The sequence below is a fragment of the Tachysurus vachellii genome, chromosome 15 (assembly GCF_030014155.1).
Source record: "Tachysurus vachellii isolate PV-2020 chromosome 15, HZAU_Pvac_v1, whole genome shotgun sequence".
NCBI lineage: Eukaryota > Metazoa > Chordata > Actinopteri > Siluriformes > Bagridae > Tachysurus > Tachysurus vachellii.
The window spans coordinates 21,182,698-21,205,608 of NC_083474.1; the positions used below are offsets into that span (position 1 = coordinate 21,182,698).

At 39.9% G+C, this 22,911-nt stretch overlaps 1 protein-coding gene across 1 annotated transcript; it reads left to right on the forward strand.

Moving 5' to 3' along the window:
• Positions 1-1,479: 1,479 nt before the first annotated feature.
• On the forward strand, positions 1,480-13,829 carry aire (autoimmune regulator). The gene is made up of 13 exons (XM_060888465.1): positions 1,480-1,629; positions 1,951-2,125; positions 2,823-2,969; positions 3,098-3,163; positions 3,271-3,369; positions 5,184-5,337; positions 5,493-5,645; positions 5,733-5,802; positions 5,895-6,041; positions 8,535-8,656; positions 10,821-10,896; positions 12,076-12,162; positions 13,622-13,829. The coding sequence occupies exons 1-13, from the start codon at positions 1,483-1,485 to the stop codon at positions 13,700-13,702; spliced, it is 1,524 nt and encodes a 507-aa protein (XP_060744448.1). The 5' UTR covers positions 1,480-1,482; the 3' UTR covers positions 13,703-13,829.
• Positions 13,830-22,911: the final 9,082 nt, after the last annotated feature.

A 22,911-nucleotide genomic window follows, 5' to 3' on the forward strand; every position in this document is an offset into this window, starting at 1 on the left:
AAAAACGTTTATTTTTCCCACACAGATGTTTGTATCTTCTGAGTAAATGTTGATATCAAACCCATTTCTGCTCTCTGAGATGCTCCTAGTGTTTGTTCATCTAAAATTCAGTGTAAGATTATCAACAGAGGGAAAAACATACGTCTCACACTGAAAGAACAAAAGAGTCCTCAGTTCAATTCAATTCAAGTTTATTTGTATAGCGCTTTTTACAATGGACATTGTCTCAAAGCAGCTTTACAGAACATAAGCATAGGACAGAAGATAAACATAAGGAGTAATATAAAGAGTTAATATAATAAAAGTTCAAAATATATATAGTTCACAGTGTGTATGTATGTATATGTATTTATCCCCAACGAGCAAGTCTGAGGTGATTGGTAAAGGATGAAACCTTGAGAGGAACCAGACTCAAAGGGGAACCCATCCTCATATGGGTGACACTAGATGGTGTGATGACTCATTTTAGATCAGACACAATATCAGACTAGTCTTTATACTCACGAGTCCGTTTCCATTTCTCCAGTTTCCAGTGTACTGATAAAAAGTTGTATCTTTATTGCCTTATCACATATTAAATCATGCTGAGAGCCATGCTGATACTTCCCTCATTATATCCTTGTCATTCTGTTTAATGCTGGAAACTGATAGCTGTATGTTTTAAATAGCTAAATATTTAAATCCATGTAGAAGACTGTGTTTAAAAAATCTTTCTGCAGCAGAATTATTTACAAATATTTAAATATTTTTATTTGTTATTGTCATAAAATCGATAGCAGACACGTGTTTTATGGGGCGTATTTTCTTTTATAACATTTTTGCTACTGACCTTTAATTTCCATTGAATGAGACCAAAATATTTTTCCATATAATTTGACGCTGAGTGTGTGTGGTTGTGTGTGACAGTGTGTGAGAGCACTGTAGTGTGTGTGTGTGTTGTAGAGAGTGTGTGGGGTTCCCCTGGCCAGAACACACTCTTTAATTTGTCCTATAGAGGAACAGGTGGGCAGTAAAGACAGAGAGGAAGATCCAGAAAAAAGTAGACGTGTCTTATTGCTCAACTGTGGACTTTCCAAAACTACCCAGAAATTAATTTAATGAACTATGATAGACTTTGCCCGAGTTTCGGTGTTTTAAAAAACCTCCCACAGGAATTGAAACTGAGCGTTCCAGAGGAATTTTCCCATGAACCACCAACATCTTTGGGTCCCTGAAGAGCTGAGACTTAAAGGCCAAAGGTCACCAGAGAGATTCCCAGTGCTGACAATACACAAATAAATAGCAATGATTGAAAAAGTAAAGCACTATTGAATCACGCCTCATAACCTGCAAGCCAGGTAAGTATCTGATGCCACACGAAGAACGGTTACTCGTTTGAGCACAAGCCATAAAGAAGCATCTCCCTGTATACTCAATCTCCATTGGGATAAAAAAAAAAAAAAAACGAGAGAATTTGTTTCTGTTCTTCACCACCCAGACAGCATGACCCAAACGGAGGATTTAGAAAAGTCGATGCTTCGATCTCATCTAAGAACATCCAGAACAGAAATCGCAATGGCTGTCCACGACCCTTTTCCGCTGCTGTATGGCCTGGCGGATCATGACATCATCTCTGACCAACTCCTCGAGGTGAGGCTAAAGATCCTGTCTTCATTTTTGCTTAAGGTGTCCCACAAAGCTCCAGTTTGGGGCCTGGTCTGATTTGAAATTGATTAGTAATGACTAGTTTCTCTGAAAAAAAAATGTTTTTTTATTCACTAAGGTGCAATCAGGATCTTTCTGAGACATAACACGAGTTTATAAGATCCAGTTGCATAGCAAATATACAGTATGTGCTTTCCAATTCAGCAGATATAGAAATATGGATCCTGTACAATATATCTATTTGGTATTAAACTACAGGTTACATTTCTAGGAAATCTTAGGATTGTATTTTTATGTATTTTTAAGGAAACTCTGGAGAGAAAAAATAAAGATGGGATTCATAAAGCGGTGTATTCCCTCCTCACATGGCTGCTGGAGCAGGACTTGACCATCCTTCAGGCATTCTGGAACAATCTGTCCAAAGAGTACAATCAGGAGAGTTACCCCAAACTGCAGAACCTCTTCGCTAATTTACCTAAAGGTACTTCACTGTGTGTGAGGATAATATACAGCTACTGAAAATGAAACACATGCTGAAGGTTAAGTGTGAATATTATTTTATACAACAGCATGGTGGAAGGCTGGACACGGGGTAGGTGGCGATTCAATTTCTATGACAGAAGCTTGGACAGTAGTTCTGGTTATAGCGCTCATTTTAATAATGAATTTCTATAGTACCAGCTCATGTACAGGGATTCATACAGCAGACACGCCACACTAACATATTAAAAATGTGTGTAATTATCGATACGGTAGTTTTCCTGAAGTAAGGAGATCTTTATCTATGTAACATGTATGGAAGGAGTCTCCAGCATCAGTGCTTTGTAACAATCAGAGGTAAAGCTGTGACATTTTCAGGACAAAAGAGTTTAAGAGAGAAAAAAACACAGGCTAGTGAGGGAGTGAAGGTTTATAGTTGTTATAACTATATAAGCGAGAACAGGAACACTTTTTTTTTTTTGGAGAATTAAACATAACTCTAAATGGTGCAAACGCATGCAGTGTTGTTTATTAACACATTAAAACCGAAGAGCGTTGGAAATCCTTGTGATGGAGGATTAACTGTGTGGCAGCATCATGGGAAGTCATGTATCAATCATTTATATACAGTAACAGTAATGAGTAAAGTGAGACCTGCATTAGAGATTCCTGCTTGAGGTTATCTTGATGTCTGGCAGGTCTGAGGTCAGGACGCAGGTCTGTTAAAAGTCCAAAACCTGAGCTGCAGAGTCGGGCTCATCACAGCAGGAAGAGGGGAATGGGAGAGAAACAGCTGGTGCTTCCAGCTCAGAATTATGGCAAGAAAGTGCTGCAAATCCGCTCAGGTACCAACGTCATCATCAACACGGAGGATCCAGAGTCCGGTTTTGTGCTAACTGACCTATTCAAGCTAATGGTTTAATAATAATTATCTGATCGATAGACTCGAGCGAATGTGTGTGTAATATTCCAGGAGGGAAAGGAAAGCCTCTGAGGAAGACAGACAGTGCGGCTCTCTCTCAGCTTTCACTGAGCAAAGGTAAACATCTTCTTCTTCTTCTTCTTCTGTTTCTTGTTTGTAATAATGAATTCCGAGAGAGTGTGTTGGTTAGTGAGTACTGCAGCATGTGGTGTGTGTCTGCGCAGGCGTGCAGTCGGTGTCCACATCAGTCCAGCATGCTGTCACTCTGTCTGCTGGAGAACTTCCTGTGGAGGAGATTCTCATCCAACAAGTCATCGAGAGTGGTGAGAAAAATGGATGGATGGATGGATGGATCAACATATGCATGAACATGATGTTCAGCTCTCTATCCTCCACATTTTTAAGCTATTCCTCAAAACCTCTTCAGGGGCTTTTAGACTCTTCTGGCATGTTAACCTGGCATGTTATCACCAATAGATCCATAGCATCTGGTCAGGTACCAACTACCTTCAAGAGAGCAAGGGTTATTCCCATCCTGAAGAAACCTGCTCTGGATCCATCAGACATCAGTAACTACAGACCGGTATCACTTCTCTCGTTTCTTTCAAAAATTCTTGAACGCATTGTCTTTAATCAACTGTCTGTCTATCTCTCACAGAACAACCTCCAAGACCCCAACCAGTCTGGCTTTAAAGCAGCTCATTCCACAGAGACAGCCCTTTTAGATGTCTCTGAGAAACTACATGCTGCTAGATCAGCCAATCTCTCATCCGTCCTTATCCTCCTTGACCTTTCAGCAGCGTTTGATACGGTCAACCATAAGACTCTCTTAGCCACCCTCAGGAGTCTTGGGATTTGCGGATCAGCTTGGGAATGGTTCGCTTCCTACCTGGAAGGACGCTCATATCAGGTAACATGGAGGAGAGTGACATCTGCTCCACGCAGACTCTCCACTGGCGTCCCACAAGGCTCAGTACTTGGTCCTCTTCTTTTCTCCCTGTATACTCACTCTCTTGGGGAAGTTATTTCCTCACATGGGTTCTCTTACCACTGCTATGCTGATGATACACAACTTATCTTCTCTTTCCCACCCGCAGATGCCACAGCTTCTGACCGGATCTCTGCATGTCTGGCAGAAATTTCATCATGGATGACTGCTCATCAGTTAAAGCTTAATCCTAGCAAAACTGAGCTGCTCTTCATCCCAGGTGATTCATCCCCAGGTCATGATCTTGCTATATCCTTGCACAACGATCTGATCTCCCCTTCAGCCACAGCTCGCAACCTTGGGGTAACCATGGACAATCAACTGTCCTTTTCCTCTCATGTTGCTAATGTGACTCGCTCATGTCGGTTTCTTCTCTACAACATTAGAAGGATTTGACCATTTCTGTCCACACAGGCTGCTCAGGTACTTGTTCAGTCTCTTGTCATTTCTAGACTGGATTACTGCAATGCACTGCTGGCAGGTCTACCTATGAACGCAATCCGTCCTCTGCAAATGATCCAAAATGCAGCTGCGCGGCTTGTTTTCAACCTGCCAAAGTTCTCTCATACCACCCCGCTGCTGCGATCCCTCCACTGGCTTCCGGTAGCTGCACGCATCAGATTCAAAACACTGATGCTGGCCTACAAAGCCAAAAATGGACCAGCTCCCTCTTACCTCAAAGCCCTCATAACTCCTCGCACTGCACCCCGCACCCTCCGATCTACCAGCACTGCTCGACTGGTTCCACCATCTCTCAGGGTAAGAGGTAAGTTTACTACAAGACTCTTCTCTGTACTGGCACCAAGGTGGTGGAACGAACTTCCCCTAGAGGTCCGGACAGCTGAGTCACTGGCTATTTTCAAGCGGCGGTTGAAGACCTACTTATTCAGGAAACACTTCAACTAGCACTTCTTTCATTATCTTTTGCATTTAAAAAAAAAACCACACCTTTTGGCACTTACATTGTAACTTTGAACAAATGTTTTAAACTCATGGTATCTTAAGTATGTAACTTAGTGAGCCAGCATTAATGTATTCAATGTTAGAGATATAAGCACTTATGTACGTCGCTCTGGATAAGGGCGTCTGCCAAATGCTGTAAATGTAAATGTAAATGTAAACCTCTAAGCTTCTGCTATCCACTTGCAGGAGGAGCCAAGAAGTGCATCAAGGTCGGGGGAGAGTTTTATTCCTCCTCTACACTGGAGGAGGGGACTGCAAGTGGTCACATGACCCAGCTGGGACAAACTCACAGTCACCAGCAGGGGGAGACTCGTGTCCGCCTGATGGATGTGTGTAGTGCACTCTGAGTCTTCTAATCTGTTTTATTTCACTTCCTCGTTTTAGATCAACACCATTCACCTTTATATCAAAGTTTATCATCATCCTGCTTTCCTATACACAAACACTCAGATATCTCACAGTGTCTGTGTATGTGCGTGTGTGTTGTGTGTACGTGTTTTGTGTGCGTGTGCGTGTGTGTGTTCAGGTGGAGCATAATGATGATGAGTGTGCAGTGTGTAAGGATGGTGGTGAGCTAATTTGCTGTGACGGATGTCCTCGAGCCTTTCACCTCACCTGCCTGGTGCCTCCGCTCACCTCCATACCCAGGTGTCCGACACACTCAGATGTAACCATAGCAACTGTTCTAACATAGCAACAATGATGAATTAATTGTTGAGGGGTTGCTTGTCTTAGTGGCTCGTGGCGCTGTGGATTTTGTAATGGCAGCAGAGCGACGGATGAGAAGACGTATGCAACACTGCAGGTGGACCAACAAACACATGAACAAGAATCCTATCATAACTGAACATCACATTACACACAGCTGAATATAAACATGATGTCATTGTGTCACAGTCTCCTCCTCCTCCTCCTCCTCCTCCTCCTCCACCTCCCCTAATGGAGAGCAGCTCCAACTCCACGGTGGATTTCTCTTTCTTCTCCTCCTCGACCTCAGTCTCCACACTCACGAGCAGCACCAGCACACAGCCTGCAGCGTTTGAGGTTCCAGCTTCAGTTCTTCTACAACATAAACTGATCACAAAGTTCCTCTGATAACACAAACATAGACAATCAGCTAACACATGCACTAGAGCTGTTATGCTAACGTAGCTAACATGAGATTAGCATCATGCTCACTGTCAAATTCAATAAATACAATCTCTAGTGTCAGTCTTTAGGCCACACCTTCTACCTGAGACCAGCCTACATTTGTAGAATATCTAGAACACTTTCAGATTTTTGGGATCTCCTTCTAGAGGGAATCGTTATTGGTTCAACGCCACTGTTTAGTTAAACATTAGTTGTCCCTGTTGTGGGCCCTGTAAAGGTCCTTAATTGCAGAGTTTTGCCTTAACAGAAGAATTTCCAAGAACTCTATTAGAAAAGATTCTTTGGTTGTCCCTCTGGGCAACTCTTCAAACTCTTCTTCTGAGTCTTATAAGAAAAGGTTCCAAAAGAACCATTTTATAAACAAACCCTTAATTAAGGATCATTTTATTTTTTTCTCTGGGAACACTTAAAAGTTCTTTGTTGAATCTCATACAGAGTTCCTTAAGAATTCTTAATTTATCCCTATAAGGGAACACTAATGCCCCTTTTCCACCAAAAAGACCCAGGTGCTGGTTCAGAGCTAGCACTGGTGCTGGTTCAAAGTTGGTTCCACTGGTGAACCTTCTAAGAACCGGTTTGCCTTTCCATCAGTTAGAGAGCATCACAGAGCCGAGTCTGACGTCACTATATACGTGTCACGTTACACAACAACGTTAGCGCAGCAGCGACAAACACAAACACAACATCAACAATGGCTGATGTTGCTTTACTGTTAATGCTCATGGCTTTGTGAACCTACATTGGCATGCAAACGCGGCGAATCCAACGTGTACGTGCAGCTCCATGTAATCTGTATAAACGGAGGTTGTAATGGAGAAAGTACATAACGTTATTTTATCATTAACACAGAAAAAAGTTAGCCTTAGCATGTAGCTACCTACTAACATGTCTGCTGATAATTGATCATATTGCGGTAAAGTAAAAGTGTATTAAACATTAGTATACTTAAGGTACAATATCTAACAGTAGCCCCGCCCACAGCTCCGCCCACAACCCCTGACACCAGACAGAGACGTTTTGGTGCTACTTAAGAACCACTTTTCCTGGTTCAGAGCCGGTGCTTTGGCTGTCAAAAAAAATAGAAAGAACTGGTTCTAAATTAGGCTCCGAACCAGCACTCAAACTGCCTCGGTGGAAAAGGGGCATAGATGGTGCCATTAACCCAACAACAAACTATTCCAATTAGAACCTCTGAACCCTGAAGCTTCCATCGTGAACCCTTAAATATTCTGTGTATAAACTTACACCAGTCTCAGAAAAGATTTCCAGAAGAAACCGTAAGTATGCTGCAGCTGTTTGGGAACCCTTAAAGGTTCTTTATTGAAGTAGTGTGTTTCCCTATCAGAAAGAGCACCAATAAGAACCCTTTCAGGAAACTAAAAATACTTACAGACAGTTTGGCTGTCCTTAAAACATACAGTTCAGATCCCTGTAACAGAACAGAATACCATTCAGGAAAGAAGAATCCCTTTAGAAATTAAAAAACCTACTGATTCTTAAGTTCAGGATCTCTCGGTCGGAACCAATCAAGATATTTCCCTTCTTGGGATGGTAGAACCCTTAAGGGTTTTTCTGTTTTCAGTAGAACCAGAGAATGGCTCTTTTCAGGAAGGATTTAGGTTCTTCCTTTCCTGAAAGTGACAGAAAATCTAGAACATTTAACTTCTGTTGTTCCTATAGAGGTGTCGCTAAACGGTTCTTTGTAGATCCCTACAGCGGAGATTTTCCAAATCAATTAAAGTTCTAAGAAGATCCATTTTTGGGTTTAAAGAATCATTTGTTATAGAAAGTGGGTGATGAGGAAGAAAGAAAGTAATCTCTCTTGAATATTTTTCTTCTCACCTCACTGCTAACGGATTGGATTCGATTAGATGAAGAGGAGTGTGAAAACTTTTTATACTCTCACTCACTCATTCACTACCACTTATCCGAACTACCTCGGGTCACGGGGAGCCTGTGCCTATCTCAGGCGTCATCGGGCATCAAGGCAGGATACACCCTGGACGGAGTGCCAACCCATCGCAGGGCACACACACACACTCTCATTCACTCACACAATCACACACTACGGACAATTTTCCAGAGATGCCAATCAACCTACCATGCATGTCTTTGGACCGGGGGAGGAAACCGGAGTACCCAGAGGAAACCCCGAGGCACGGGGAGAACATGCAAACTCCACACACACAAGGTGGAGGCGGGAATCGAACCCCAAACCCTGGAGGTGTGAGGCGAACGTGCTAACCACTAAGCCACCGTGACCCCACTTTTTATACTTTTCATTTTAATATTTTGTTTAAGAAAAAAAAAGTGATTTCTTTCACATCTGAGAAGCTGAGTTTAATATAGAACTGTCATGAAATTTGCTCATATTCTTGTTCCTAGAACCTGGACCCGGACCCGGTGGGCATGAGGAAATGGTGTGGGATTTGCCACCTGAGCCGAGGAGAACTGATTGTCTGCCCTGAGTGTCTGCAGAGCTTCCACCCACACTGCAACTTCCCAAAGTAACAGCACATTCACAATAAACATAGTTTTACTAAATAATTCCATAAAACGTCTTTCCATAAAACAACTACGGAAAAAAGAAAAACGCCTTTTTCTGAGTCAGATGTCCACCGCAACATCAATTTTAGCTGCAAAATTAATTTTCCCCTGATTTTTTTTCCGTTGCTGAAGTGAAAGTTGAGGTTAAAAGCAGCTACATGTATATATTTTGTTGCTAAATAAAATGTAAAGTAGTTGTTTTGTGCCAGTTATTGGCTATTTTCCTGTGAGAGGTTTGCCTGGGTAACGAGTAACGAGTAACGAAGATGCTTAGTGTAAATATAGCGGAGTAAAAGTACACATTTTATCTAGGAAATGTAGTGGAGTAAAAGTGAAAGTTGACATAAATTTAAATAACGCAGTAAAGTACAGATACGTGAAATTTCTACTTAAGTACAGTAACGAAGTATTTGTACTCGGTTACATTACAACACTGACTAGGCTAAACAATCATGGTGAAGGCTGCTGATCTGACCGTTGAGGAAGGAGGAGGAAAAGCCACAAACCTTCATTGCCAAAGAAGCTAATGGACTGAGGCTGCAGTCAAGGCATCAAGAGCCACCACACATCTTTTTCTTCCACACTTTGTTGTGGACAAATGTGCATGTTTGTTAACATGCTTGGATACAGCACTCTGTGAACAACTTCTTTGGCAATGAATGTTCATGAAGGGTGTCATCGGTCAGATCAGCAGTCTTTCCCATGATTGTGTAGCCTAGTGAATCAAATTGAGAGACCATTTTGATGGCTCAGGAAAACTTTGCAGTGTTTTGAGTTGATTAGCTGATTCGCATGTCACCATATTCTAATTTTTTGAGGTTTTTGTTAAATGTGTGCCAAAATCATCACAAATAAATAAACCAAAGACTTAAACTAGTGAATTTATATAATACACGAGTTTCACTATTTGAGTTGAATTACTAAAATAAATGAACTTTTCCACAACATTCTAATTTATTGAGATGAACCTTTATATGTGGCCAACTGTGTTATAACACTAATAACACTCACTGATAGACTGTTATATTTATATTAACATTATCTATATAAAATGTGTATGAGAAACCTTTAAAGTTAAAGGCGGGGTCTCTGATTTTTGAGAAATGAGTCGGGCCGAATAATAAACAAAAATCAAAACAAAAAACAAAACAAATGTGTAGCCAATGAGCAGAAAGGGGCGGGGCTTGTCAATATGGGCGGGGAGAGTGTTCAGTGCGCATGTGTGACATTAGCAGAAAGCGGTTTTAACATTGAAATGGAGGATAAAAACAAAGAAAGAAAGAGAAGAAAGGCTTATGATAAGGTAAGAAGTAGGACGTGTTAATATAGGATCAGCTTTCCAGCGCTGGAGAGAACTGAAGGAGCAGGAAGTTGGTCACATATTCACAGATTGGAGTTTCCCGAGTCAATAACTCCTGAGCTAAACGCTGTTACTACACAAATAACACCTCTTTTCTATCGTAGTAATGTAGAGACGCAGCTACAACCGGGTTTTGTGTAGTAACAGTGTTTAGCTCAGGAGTTATTGACTCGGGAAACTCCAATCTGTGAATATGTGACCAACTTTACTTAAGACGCCGAGGCGCTTTTTTCCTTCTCGATAGGTGAGTAACGTTGGTTTTGTTTTGTTACACAGAACTAATATATGTCTTTGTCCTTTACATGATTATGTTTGTGTGTCATTTTTGCTTGTTTTTTTATCTGCAATCGTATTGTTCTTCACTTCAGCTATGATAAAGACACATTTCTTTCCAGTAGTTGCCTGGGTTATGTATATATGTGTGGGTGGAGCTATCGATACAGGGGTGGGACCCATTTGGGTTAGGGGCTTGTTTGTTTTGGTGATTTCAAATGTCAACATTGGCTTTCAAACAACGGAGACCCTGCCTTTAAATTAGTCAAATTGATTATAGAAATGATTCATTCACCAACTTCTATGACAACAAACAGTAAAATGTAAGGATGTCTGGATTCAGTATGATTTCAGGAACACAATTCTTTTAGGTATCCTTTGGGTTTCTTGTAAATGAGACAAAAGTTGGAGTGAGATTAAAGAGAGAATGTTACATTATCATTTTATGAGACTTTATGTCAAGTATCAGATGAATACATTTATTTTCCCAGTGGGAGAGCGAGATGCAGGATGTGTTCAAGATCATGGGTGACAACAGAGACGGAGGCAGCATCCAAAACTGTGCAGGTATACACACACAAATACACACAAATACACACAAATACACACAATTCATACAAATACACACATATACATACAATACACACAGTACACACATAGTACACACAATACACACATATACATACAATACACACAGTACACACATAGTACACACAATACACCCATATACATACAATACACACATATACATACAATACACACAATACACACATAGTACACACATATACATACAATACACACAATACACACATAGTACACACAATACACACATATACATACAATACACACAATACACACATAGTACACACAATACACACATATACATACAATACACACAATACACACATAGTACACACAATACACACATATACATACAATACACACAATACACACATAGTACACACAAATACACACATATACATACAATACACACAATACACACATAGAACACATAGTACACACAATACACACATACATACAATACACACATAGTACACACAAATACACACATATACATACAATACACACAATACACACATAGTACACACAATACACACATATACATACAATACACACAATACACACATAGTACACACAATACACACATATACATACAATACACACAAATACACACATATACATACAATACACACAATACACACATAGTACACACAAATACACACATATACATACAATACACACATAGAACACAATACACACATATACATACAATACACACATAGTACATACAATACACACATATACGTACAATATACACAATACACACATTGTATACACACACAAATACACACAATACACACATATACATACAATACACACAATACACACATAGTACACACAAATACACACATATACATACAATACACACAATACACACATAGAACACAATACACACATATACATACAATACACACATAGTACATACAATACACACATATACATACAATATACACAATACACACATTGTATACACAATACAATACACACAATACACACATAGTACACACAATTACACACAATACTCACAAATACACACAATATGCACAAATACACACAAATACATTTGTTTATGTTCATAGATTTTCAGTTGTCATTGCAGTAATTACATTTAGCTAATAAAAAAAAGTGTTTAAAGCTGTTGTCTGTTTCCTGTCTTGTCCTCAGGTACCTCAGTGTTGTACAGATCAGGGATCTGCTCATTGTGAAGAGCAGAACCTTAACAAAGATGAGCTGGACTCGTACATGGGGGAGGTGAGAACACACAGAAATGCTAGACACACACTCACACACACACGCACACACACACACACACACACACACACACACACACACACACACACACACACACACCACAATGCTGTAATAATTTAATAAAGTGGTCATATTTTTCACTGTTTTGTTCTGAATGTCAGGTGTCTAATAAATCCTGCAGCAGCTTTCCTCACATCCTCCAGGACAGAGAACAAACATGATGTCATTTAATGTTTGGAAGTATAGTTCAGAATCAGAGCTGGTTAAAGTAGTCAATGACCTACTGATTGCCAACAGTGTGTTAGTGTTAATGTAGAACACACAAAAGTGCAATGTGGTGTCCCACAAGGTTTGGTTTTAGGTCTGCTATTGTTTTTACTTTTTACATTTAGCCTAATGGATCATCAAACAAAACAGAAGTAACTGGTTTTCAGCTTCTCTAAGCTCAGTAAGACCAAAAACTACAGTTGAGAAGTTCGCTAGATTAGATTTTTTACTTCAGTAACTTTTACTTGTTTTTTTTTTTTTAACTGAAAACTTTTAATTTAACGGTTACTCAAGTTTAGCGCTGTTCATTTTACATCAGGTGGAAGTGAATGTAGACGTTGGAAATACGCTTTACGATTTCAATGAATTAAGGTTATTGAGTATGAGTATATGAGTAGAATGGAAACATATTTTAACTCATTTTTAACAGCATTAATTTTAAGGAGGGGGCACGGTGGCTTAGTGGTTAGCACGTTCTCCTCACACCTCCAGGGTTGGGGGTTCGATTCCCACCTCCACCTTGAGTGTGTGGAGTTTGCATGTTCTCCCTGTGCCTCGGGGGTTTCCTCCGGGTACTCCGGTTTCCTCCACCGGTCCAAAGACATGCATGGTAGGTTGATTGGCATCTCTGGAAAATTGTCCCTAGTGTGTAATTGCGTGAGTGAATGAGAGTTTGTGTGTGTGTGTGTGTGCCCTGAGATGGGTTGGCACTCCGTCCAGGGTGTATCCTGCCTTGATGCCCGATGACGCCTGAGATAGGCACAGGCTCTCCGTGACCCGAGGTAGTTCGGATAAGCGGTAGAAGATGAATGAATGAGAGAGGAATAGAACACTGTGTGCTGCTCTTATGAATGAATGAATAATTTTAAGGATAAATTTAAATTTTATGAATGAATGAATAATTTTAAGGATAAATTTAACCTAGATTATATGAAATTCAGCATGATGCTGGTTTATAAAATCAGAATTTGGGATGACTGCTAACAGAGTTCGGATAAGCGGTAGAAGATGAGTGAGTGAGTGAGTGAGTGCTAACAGAGTACAAGGTCTGTTGTTAATTATCTAAAGACAAAAGACATTTGATGTAAACCAGCTCTCAAACTGTCTACACTTCATCATTTCTGCATGTGTGTGTGCGCGTGTGTGTGTGTGCGCGTGTGCTTGTGTGTGCGTGTGTTTTGGGTTCTTCCAGACATCCATCGACGGAATCCTACAGTGGGCTTTCCACAACATTTCACGCCCTCTCTCTGACTCACAGGGCTACTTCCAGTGACTTCACATCTCCTAGAACACAATGATATACAACACAGGAAATACAAGACACACACACACACACACACACACACACACACACACACAGGTCAGCAATTCTGGAAAAGATTAAAGGTTCCTCCTTTATGTATGTCACTGTGTAGATGAACATTTTGTCTTGTTAGGTAATTAGTAATAATAATAAGATATGGTGATACATATGATACATGTCCTGAAGCTTTATAGACACATATAAAACTTGTATGTACCCTGTATAATTTCCTATACCCTTGTGTTACCCTTTTTACTTTCATGAGCAGCTACAGCATGGACTCTGGTGATGATTTACCTGTATGTTTTAGTTCATTGTCCTGTTGCATCATATGATCTCTTAACATGACTGGAAGAAAGCAGATCTTCACCATGATGCATCCACCACCGTGCTACACAGGTGGAATGAAAGAAAACACTGCACTCCAAAAAAAAAAAAAAAAACTCTGCTGAAGTTCTCAAGTTAGCAAAGACAACTCGGATGTTCTACAACAAACAAAAGCAGCAGCAATAAATTAGTTTATGTTTTAAAAGACGAAGGAGCTGCAAACCAACAACAAAGCCTCATCCATCCTAGTTTGTGGCTGATTTCCTAATGCCAAAGCTTCCAATTGTTAAAAAGATGATCAAAGATTCATATTAAGAATGATTTCACTACACTTAAGAAAGAATCACTACACTCTCATGCAGGACTTCTCCAATTTTTTGCAGTTCCACAGACGATTTATTTTATTTATAACTATTCAAATATAAATCTCATTATTTAAACATATACAACAATATTCCAGCTCTTTAGATCTATTTATTCCAGAGGTTCACACTTTTATGAAATATTTTAATGATATTTAGTAGATTCAAGTCACACGGTTTATCGGTCTTTACATTTTTGATTTGTTTGTAAGGTTTGGATTAAACTCAAATGAACACTGTAATCACTAAACTAAAAAAATAAACCAAAATCTCAGACAAAACAAGCAGAATAATTTGTTCTAGAAGATTCAGTGTCACAATCAACTCGCAATTTTCTCCATTAAAAATCTTAATGTTCTGCTTTTGAACTTGCCCAGTACTTTTGGGAACATTTTCCAAACTTGTAATTAATCTTTTCACAATGAGCAACATTTTAAATTGATAACTTTAAAATAGATCATGTAGAAAGTTAGAAACTTAGAAATGTTTTTAAGGCCGAGCTTAAAGCTTAAAGGTGGGGTCTCCGTTGTTTGAAAGCCAATGTTGACATTTGAAATCACCAAAACAAACACGCCCCTAACCCAAATGGGTCCCACCCCTGTATTGATAGCTCCGCCCACACATACACACGTAACCCAGGCAACTAATGGAAAGAAATGTGTCTTTATCATAGCTGAAGTGAAGAACAATACGATTGTAGATAAACAAACAAGCAAAAATGACACACAAGCATAATCATGTAAAGGACAAAGACATATATTAGTTCTGTGTAACAAAGCAAAACCAACGTTACTCACCTATCGAGAAGGAAAAAAGCGCCTCGGCGTCTTAAGTAAAGTTGGTCACATATTCACAGATTGGAGTTTCCCGAGTCAATAACTCCTGAGCTAAACACTGTTACTACACAAAACCCGGTTGTAGCTGCGTCTCTACATTACTACGATAGAAAAGAGGTGTTATTTGTGTAGTAACAGCGTTTAGCTCAGGAGTTATTGACTCAGGAAACTCCAATCTGTGAATATGTGACCAACTTCCTGCTCCTTCAGTTCTCTCCAGCGCTGGAAAGCTGATCCTATATTAACACGTCCTACTTCTTACCTTATCGTAAGCCTTTCTTCGCTTTCTTTCTTTGTTTTTATCCTCCATGTCAATGTTAAAACCGCTTTCTGCTAATGTCACACATGCGCACTGAACACACTCTCCGCCCATATTGACAAGACACGCCCCTTTCTGCTCATTGGCTACACGTTGGTTTTGTTTTTGTTTAGTTTGTCGTTCCGACTCATTTTCTGAAGCATTTCTCAAACATCGGAGACCCCACCTTTAACTAAGTTTTTTGTGAATTAAATATGATTAACCATAATTAAATATGTGTAATGAAACCATGTTTCAAATCTGCCTGTTATTTGCCTCTGACTTATGAAGACACCAGCTAATCACAAATGCTTTGGATATGATTCATGTTAGATTCCAGAAAATTTAAATTCCCCAAATATCTGCTTGCTTATGGATCTTGGACTCGCTGACACTCATAAAAAAATCTTTATCCCCTGCTGTGGTGTTAATATAGACACGATGACAGAAACTTCAAGCTGTATATGTCTGTTAACATTTATCTCCTCGCTGTGATTATAAATGGATTCTCTTAATCCCCAAGTGGATGTGGGATTTCTAGGAAGCCTAGTCAGAGTTCTCACAAGGACATTTTATGGTGAAGAGCCAAAGCTGTCAAGCTCTTAGAGAAAAAGAGAGAAAGAGGAAAAAGTGTTTATGTGGAATGTTAATGACAAGCATGTGAGCTTTGGGAATTTTACATTTCCACTCAGAGTCTGATGGCCAAATATCTGCAGCTTTTGGACGAAGAAGGCAGATGGGAAATAACTGATCTGTCAGTTCGATGTCCCTCATTTCTCTTTCAAGGGTTTGAGCTATTTTTCTTTCAGCCTCCAGGTGTTGTATCAGAAAGAGGGCCAGATATTTTTTAACTTTCACCATGGCTACGCATTTTTAAGACCCAACAAATACAGCGTGAGGAATTCTGCGCTAGTCGTTAACTTCCAATGGAGCATGAAGGAAAATGTTTTCATGTGACCAGATGTATTTTATTTTTTTTGGCAAGGCAGATGGTGTAGATCACCAGGAATTAAAATGTCAGTCTGCCTGGTTCTGTTTTCTTCCCTTCAGGAGCTAAAACAATGTTAAGGATTACAAGATGTGCTGTCGAAGAGATATATAGCGATGTCTTGATCGATAAAAGAGGATCAGGAAAGTCTGGGTTCTGAGCCAAACGTGGTCTGTTGTAGACGCAATAAATGATGGTTAAAAACATGCAGTGGAAGAAAAACAGTTTGAAGCAAATATAATGGACCGAAGTTTACAAAATGATATATGAGCTATGTTGTGTTAGAAAACATTTATTAAAATCTGAGTGATGGATTACTACTCAATTTAAGAATTAAAAGCAGGTCCAAACCGTGCTGCACCATCCACCATGCTTCACAGCTGGGATGAGTGTGATCGATTGTGACCATAAAATAATGACATCTTTTCTATTTTTTATTGGTTATTTTTTTCTTGCCAGTTTTCTTTTCCCAGTTTTGCTAGTTCTGAGTTCCCAGTGTAACTGCTTCTTCTACCTGATCTCTCCTGACACCCTATACCCCTGGTTGGAGACTCGTCACTTGGTGGTGAACTGTGCTGTTGATAGATCTACATAAACAGCCAGTGACCCATGCAACTGCCATGGACAGTCACACTGTCTTTCCATCTCAGGGAGATTTTCCTCACCACCATCACCTCAGGCTTGATCATTAGCAATAGAGGTTAGAGATAAATAGTACTTTAATTTTATCCTTTAAATTTTTATTCTATGTTCCTATACCTCTGTTAAGCCGCCTTGAGACAATGTCCATTTTTCAATCATCCTTAATGGACAGGACCAGCTACTGATGAGCTATGGATGATTAAACCACAATATTCACACAATATCCACGCTCAGTCTCAGCATAAATGTTTCTAGTTTCAAGTGAACTGATCTCGCTCAGCCTGATTGATATAAGATTTGAGAATAAAATAATAATTATTTTTCTTATTTTGTTTTTCTTTAGGGGGGCACGGTGGCTTAGTGGTTAGCACGTTCGCCTCACACCTCCAGGGTTGGGGGTTCGATTCCCGCCTCCACCTTGTGTGTGTGGAGTTTGCATGTTCTCCCCGTGCCTCGGGGGTTTCCTCTGGGTACTCCGGTTTCCTCCCCCGGTCCAAAGACATGCATGGTAGGTTGATTGGCATCTCTGGAAAATTGTCCGTAGTGAGTGAATGAGAGTGTGTGTGTGTGTGTGTGTGTGTGTGTGTGTGTGCCCTGCGATGGGTTGGCACTCCGTCTAGGGTGTATCCTGCCTTGATGCCCGATGACGCCTGAGATAGGCACAGGCTCCCCGTGACCCGAGGTAGTTCGGATAAGCGGTAGAAGATGAATGAATGAATGAATGAATGAATGTTTTTCTTTTGTGCTCTTTGTCCACCTTGTTGTCAATACCAATTTAATAGCCTTTTGGCTGCTGAAAATTGAAGCTGATAACAAAACCACAGGGTGTGAAAGTCAACAATTAGCATTTCCCCAGACATAAAGATAAGAATATCATCCACTAGCATGAGAACAGAGCATACAAAACAGCAGATAGAATAAGAGAAAAGCTTAAAAAGATTAGCAGTTAGCGAGGCGCACAATATTAAAACCGTCAGTTAGTGTGACACAATATGAGAACCAACCATTTGCATGGCACAGAGTGAAAAATAAGACCTTTAATTTCTAGATTTTAGAAAATGAAATCCAGCTGTTAGCATGGCACCAGACATGAAGCTAGGAATGTAACCAAAGTAATAAAATGAGCAGTTAGCATCATCCTGACTGACTGATGGAAGCCAGGTGCTGGTGACATCACTGCAAGAAAATGTGCAGTTAGCATGGATTTTTATGACCTACCAAATGAAAAGCCTGAGCTCCAGCTCAGATGTCAAATAAAACATATCTGCTTTCTACATGCAGAAGAAAAATAGTTTATCCTGTAAGCACGAGCATGCTTTAGTCTCTGATGCGTTAAGTGGTTTAAAAGGAAAAAGGGAGTGTTGGAAGTAATGAAGAAGGGATGGCTTAGGTTTTGGACGTTTTAATTTTTCTTTTACTTAAACCTTTCAACAGAGAAGGTGAGAGAGCGACTGCTGAGTTGGGATGTAAACGTGTTGTGGTGAAAGAAGACCAGGAAATAACCCCCTACAATATAAAACCCCATCACTAATCAATCGTACAGGCTGAACTGGAATATCAGGCTGTAAGCTGCACCGTTTCCTCATCACAGCTTCCTCATTAAACGTTTAAAATGATCACTTCATGTTTGAGAATTTCTCAGTAATTACCTGGATGTTGTGTTTTTCCATTAACATCGACCTTCCATCACCCAGCTTGCAGAGAAGGTCAGATGTTTTAGCATCTGGTAGCTGCTTTGTTTAGGTTTTATGAAAATTTAGAGAAACCTTTTCAGGATATGTAGGAAACAAATATTTTTCCAGCTAACTGAATTTTCATAACGACCACATCTCTTGTGTAAATGCTCCGGTGAAGGCCAAAAGTTTGTGAAAATTTAACTTAAAACAGCTGTTAAGATGAAAAAAATAAAGCAGTAAAGTGATTGCTTTGATGGCACGAAGAAAGAATTTAATAGCTACAGTAAATAATAATAATAATAACTAGAATGTACATTTCCTGAAGAAAAGGTGAATGGTGCTTGCACGTGGCAAGTTCCCCTCATCTCGCTGATTGTTTTGATATGTCACATGTCCATGTTGTGCTAATTTTTTTTTTCATGTGACATCACGTGATGTCACGTGACGTGACCAGAATACACGTGAGGCAGTTCCCCTTATTGTGCTGAGTGTTTTGATATGTCACATGTCCATGTTGTGCAAATTTTTGATTTTCACGGAATTTCCCATTCATTTCTATGGGATTTTTTTTGGCCGCTTTTTCGTCCGCTGTGCGAACATCGTTTGTTGGATCGCTTATAAAAGTCAGAGCACACCTTTCCTCAATGAGCCGGTCGATTTGACACCTCATTCATAGATCTAGGACAAAAGCTGCTGGACAAGTTATGCGCCGAAATTTTGTCCGGAAGAGTATGCAGGATAGTAAGAATGATGCTTTGCAAGCACCATTAATAATAATAATAACTAGATCGTACATTTCCTGAAGAAAATGTGAATGGTGCTTGCACGTGGCAAGTTCCCCTCATCGTGCTGAGTGTTTTGATATGTCACATGTTCATGTTGTGCTCAATTTTGATTTTCACGTGAAATCACGTGACGTCATGTGACTTCATCAAATTACACGTCAGGAAGTTCCCCTCATTGTATTGAGTGTTTTAATATGTCACATGTCCATGTTGTAAAAAGTTGAGCCATATTTGAGCCATATTTTGGGGGCGGGGCTGCGGCACAACCGGAAGGCCAGTCGGTACACCAATTTAAAAGTTTATTCAGAGTATCACCCTAAAGGAGCTGGCCGAGTTTGGTGTAGATAGTTTTAAAGCTTGCCGAGTTATAAACCTCCAAAGTTTATAATGAGAGTCTATGGGAAAAAAGGCCACTTTGAAACCCGGTACCGGAAGTACCGGTACTCGGATCGCTTATAAAAGTCAGAGCACACCTCTCCTCAATGAGCCGGTCGATTTGACACCTCATTCATGGGTCTAGGACAAAAGCTGCGGGACAAATTACACGCAGAAGTTTTTTCCGGAAGAGTATGCAGGATAGTGAGAATGTTGCTTTGCAAGCACCATTAATAATAATAATAATAATAATAATAATAATAATAATAATAATAATAATAATACAATATGTATTTATTTACTTCATTTATATCTAAGACACATTTTAAATCATTTATTTGATCGAAAGAAAAAACTTAAACAGATCTAATAAACAAAATATAACGTGTCAAAGTTTGTCTATTAATTAGTTTGTCTGGGAAATGATCTAAAACCTGTGCAGATTAATCTGTTAAGATGATTCTGTTTTTTACCAGATTTACATTTTATTGATTATTAGTTTTGCATTTTTCTTTCTTTGATTCAAATCAGTAAACTGTCTAAAAATCGGCTTTTCATTTAAAATCCTATGAAAATGTTTTTATTATAATCAAGATCACCAGTGCAATAACTCCCCCAATAAAAAAATGATTTCCTCTTTTCAAGCACCGTAAAAAAAAAAAAAAAAAGCATTTTAGGAGAATGTCCTTTTGTCCTGAACTTAGATGGAGGTATAGAGATATTGAGGGATAAAGTGCTAGACAGATGGAGGGGTAGACGGATGGAGAGAGGGGGGAGGGAGGGATAGCAGGATAGAGGGAGAGAGGGATGGAAGGATAGACAGATGGAAGGATGGAGGGATATAGAGATGGAGGGAGGGATAGAGGGATAGAGGGATGGAGAGATAAAGGGGTAGAGAGATAGAGGGATAGAGAGGGATGAAGGAATGGAAGGATAGAGGGATTGAGAGCTGGAAGGAAGGGGAGATAAAGGGATGGGAGGATAGAGGAATGGAATAATGGAGATAGGGAGGGATATAGAGAGGGATGGAAGGATAGAGGGATAGAGAGATGGATGGACAGAGGGATGGAGCGGTGGATGAATCCACAGTCTTCCGTTGTGTCTCAAAGTTAAATGAGAACATGTAAATCCTGCAGGTCTGAAATCATCATATGGTCTGAATTTGAGAGAAATAAATCTGTGTAATTAACTGTGCATGTGGACCTGAGGGTTGTGCAATGTAAAAACCCCTCAGTGCAGATTACCTGATTACATACCAGATAGGTTTCACAACTTGCTTGCGTTTGGCTCAGCAGCGAGGTTCCAGATATTTCCCTCTGTTTGTTTTCTTTCTTGCAGCAGAGCCAAGAGTCTGTCGGTATGCAGCTTCCTTCAGCACTCGTCTATAAAAAGACTCGGCATGGCACTACAGCTATGAAGAAAACAAACACACGGAAACCTCATGCTTGGCATTTTAGCCGTGTTTTTAAAGATAACCTCAAGCTGAGCTGCCGGCTCACACTGTTACAGTTAATTACTTCGTACAGCAAATCGTTAAACCGATTAACATAGTTTCATATGTGGATGTTTATCACAAGATGAATGCTTTGTTTAAATTTGGGAACTGATATAAAATGTTCATAAATACTACAGTTTGATGTAAGGTGGCAACCAGCAGCCAATCAGAATGAACCAAACCCCTACAGTGTCTTTCAGTTTGGTTCTCTGACAAAAGCTTTTCTAAAACTCTTTCCTTAGGAACCTATTTACAGGTTGATGAACAATGAGAATTTCCAATGAAAACCTCTGAGTGATGCAAGGCATCGTGGGAGCTCAGGGTCGTGCACCGGCTCATCTTTAACCCTGAAACAAAAATGTTCACACACATATTTTCAGCTTTGACCCTTGGTGAAGCAGCATCTCTGGTGGACTTTGAGAGCTAATTGCAAAATGTTTCGACCTGAAAACATTCGCCCACTTCACGTTATGAGCTGTGACCCTGACATTCCTTCACATGTACCCACACTTTCACAAAACATTCCTATCCAATGTGGAGGACCAATTGCAAATTCTCAAGAATTTGCCTGATCCACTTTATATGAAGGATACGAACGGTCAGGGTTAGAGCGAGGGTGCCGTTGGTACATAAAAAGTCACACTGGCTTTACTTCTACACGAGACACATATCCTATTGTGTTTAGGGCTGATTTAGCTTTGACCCCGTGCTGATGTTTGGTTGTTATCAAGAGGAAGTAATGTTACACACTTGTTCCCTGCTGAAGCAAAATATACTGCAATGTATATGGGACAAATAAGAGAGGGATAAAGGCGACATGATGAACTGTTACCCTGTTTACTGTACATCAGTCCTTATGCTGATGAGCTGCGATTTCAGCAGCAAACAACAGAATATATTTATTTTCATTAAGTACAACGAAACTGGGTTTGAACTTACTTAATATATGCTTTAAAAGAAATAATAAATAAAGAATACACTTTAAAGTTTTTGGGGGCCAAACACCCAGACTCAGTGAGATAGATAGATAGATAGATAGAACATAGAAGCCTTTATTATACATACATTACAACACAGTGGAATTCTTTTCTTCACATACCCCAACTGAGGAGGTTGGGGTCAGAGTACAGGGGCAGCTATGATACAGCACCCCTGGAGCAGGGAGGGTGCAGCTTGGCTGTGCTGGGCCTTGAACCCCGATCTTCCGATCAACAACCCAGAGCCTTAACCAGTTGAGCCACCACTGCCCCAAAGCAGTGTCTAAACAACCCTGCTGCATTTGTTCATCTAGATCATTCCTCCTACAATCAATGATCTAGATGAACAAATGCAGCAGGGTTGTTTAGACAGGTGTCAAGATGATGTGAACCACATCTGGTCAAGACTTGACAAAAT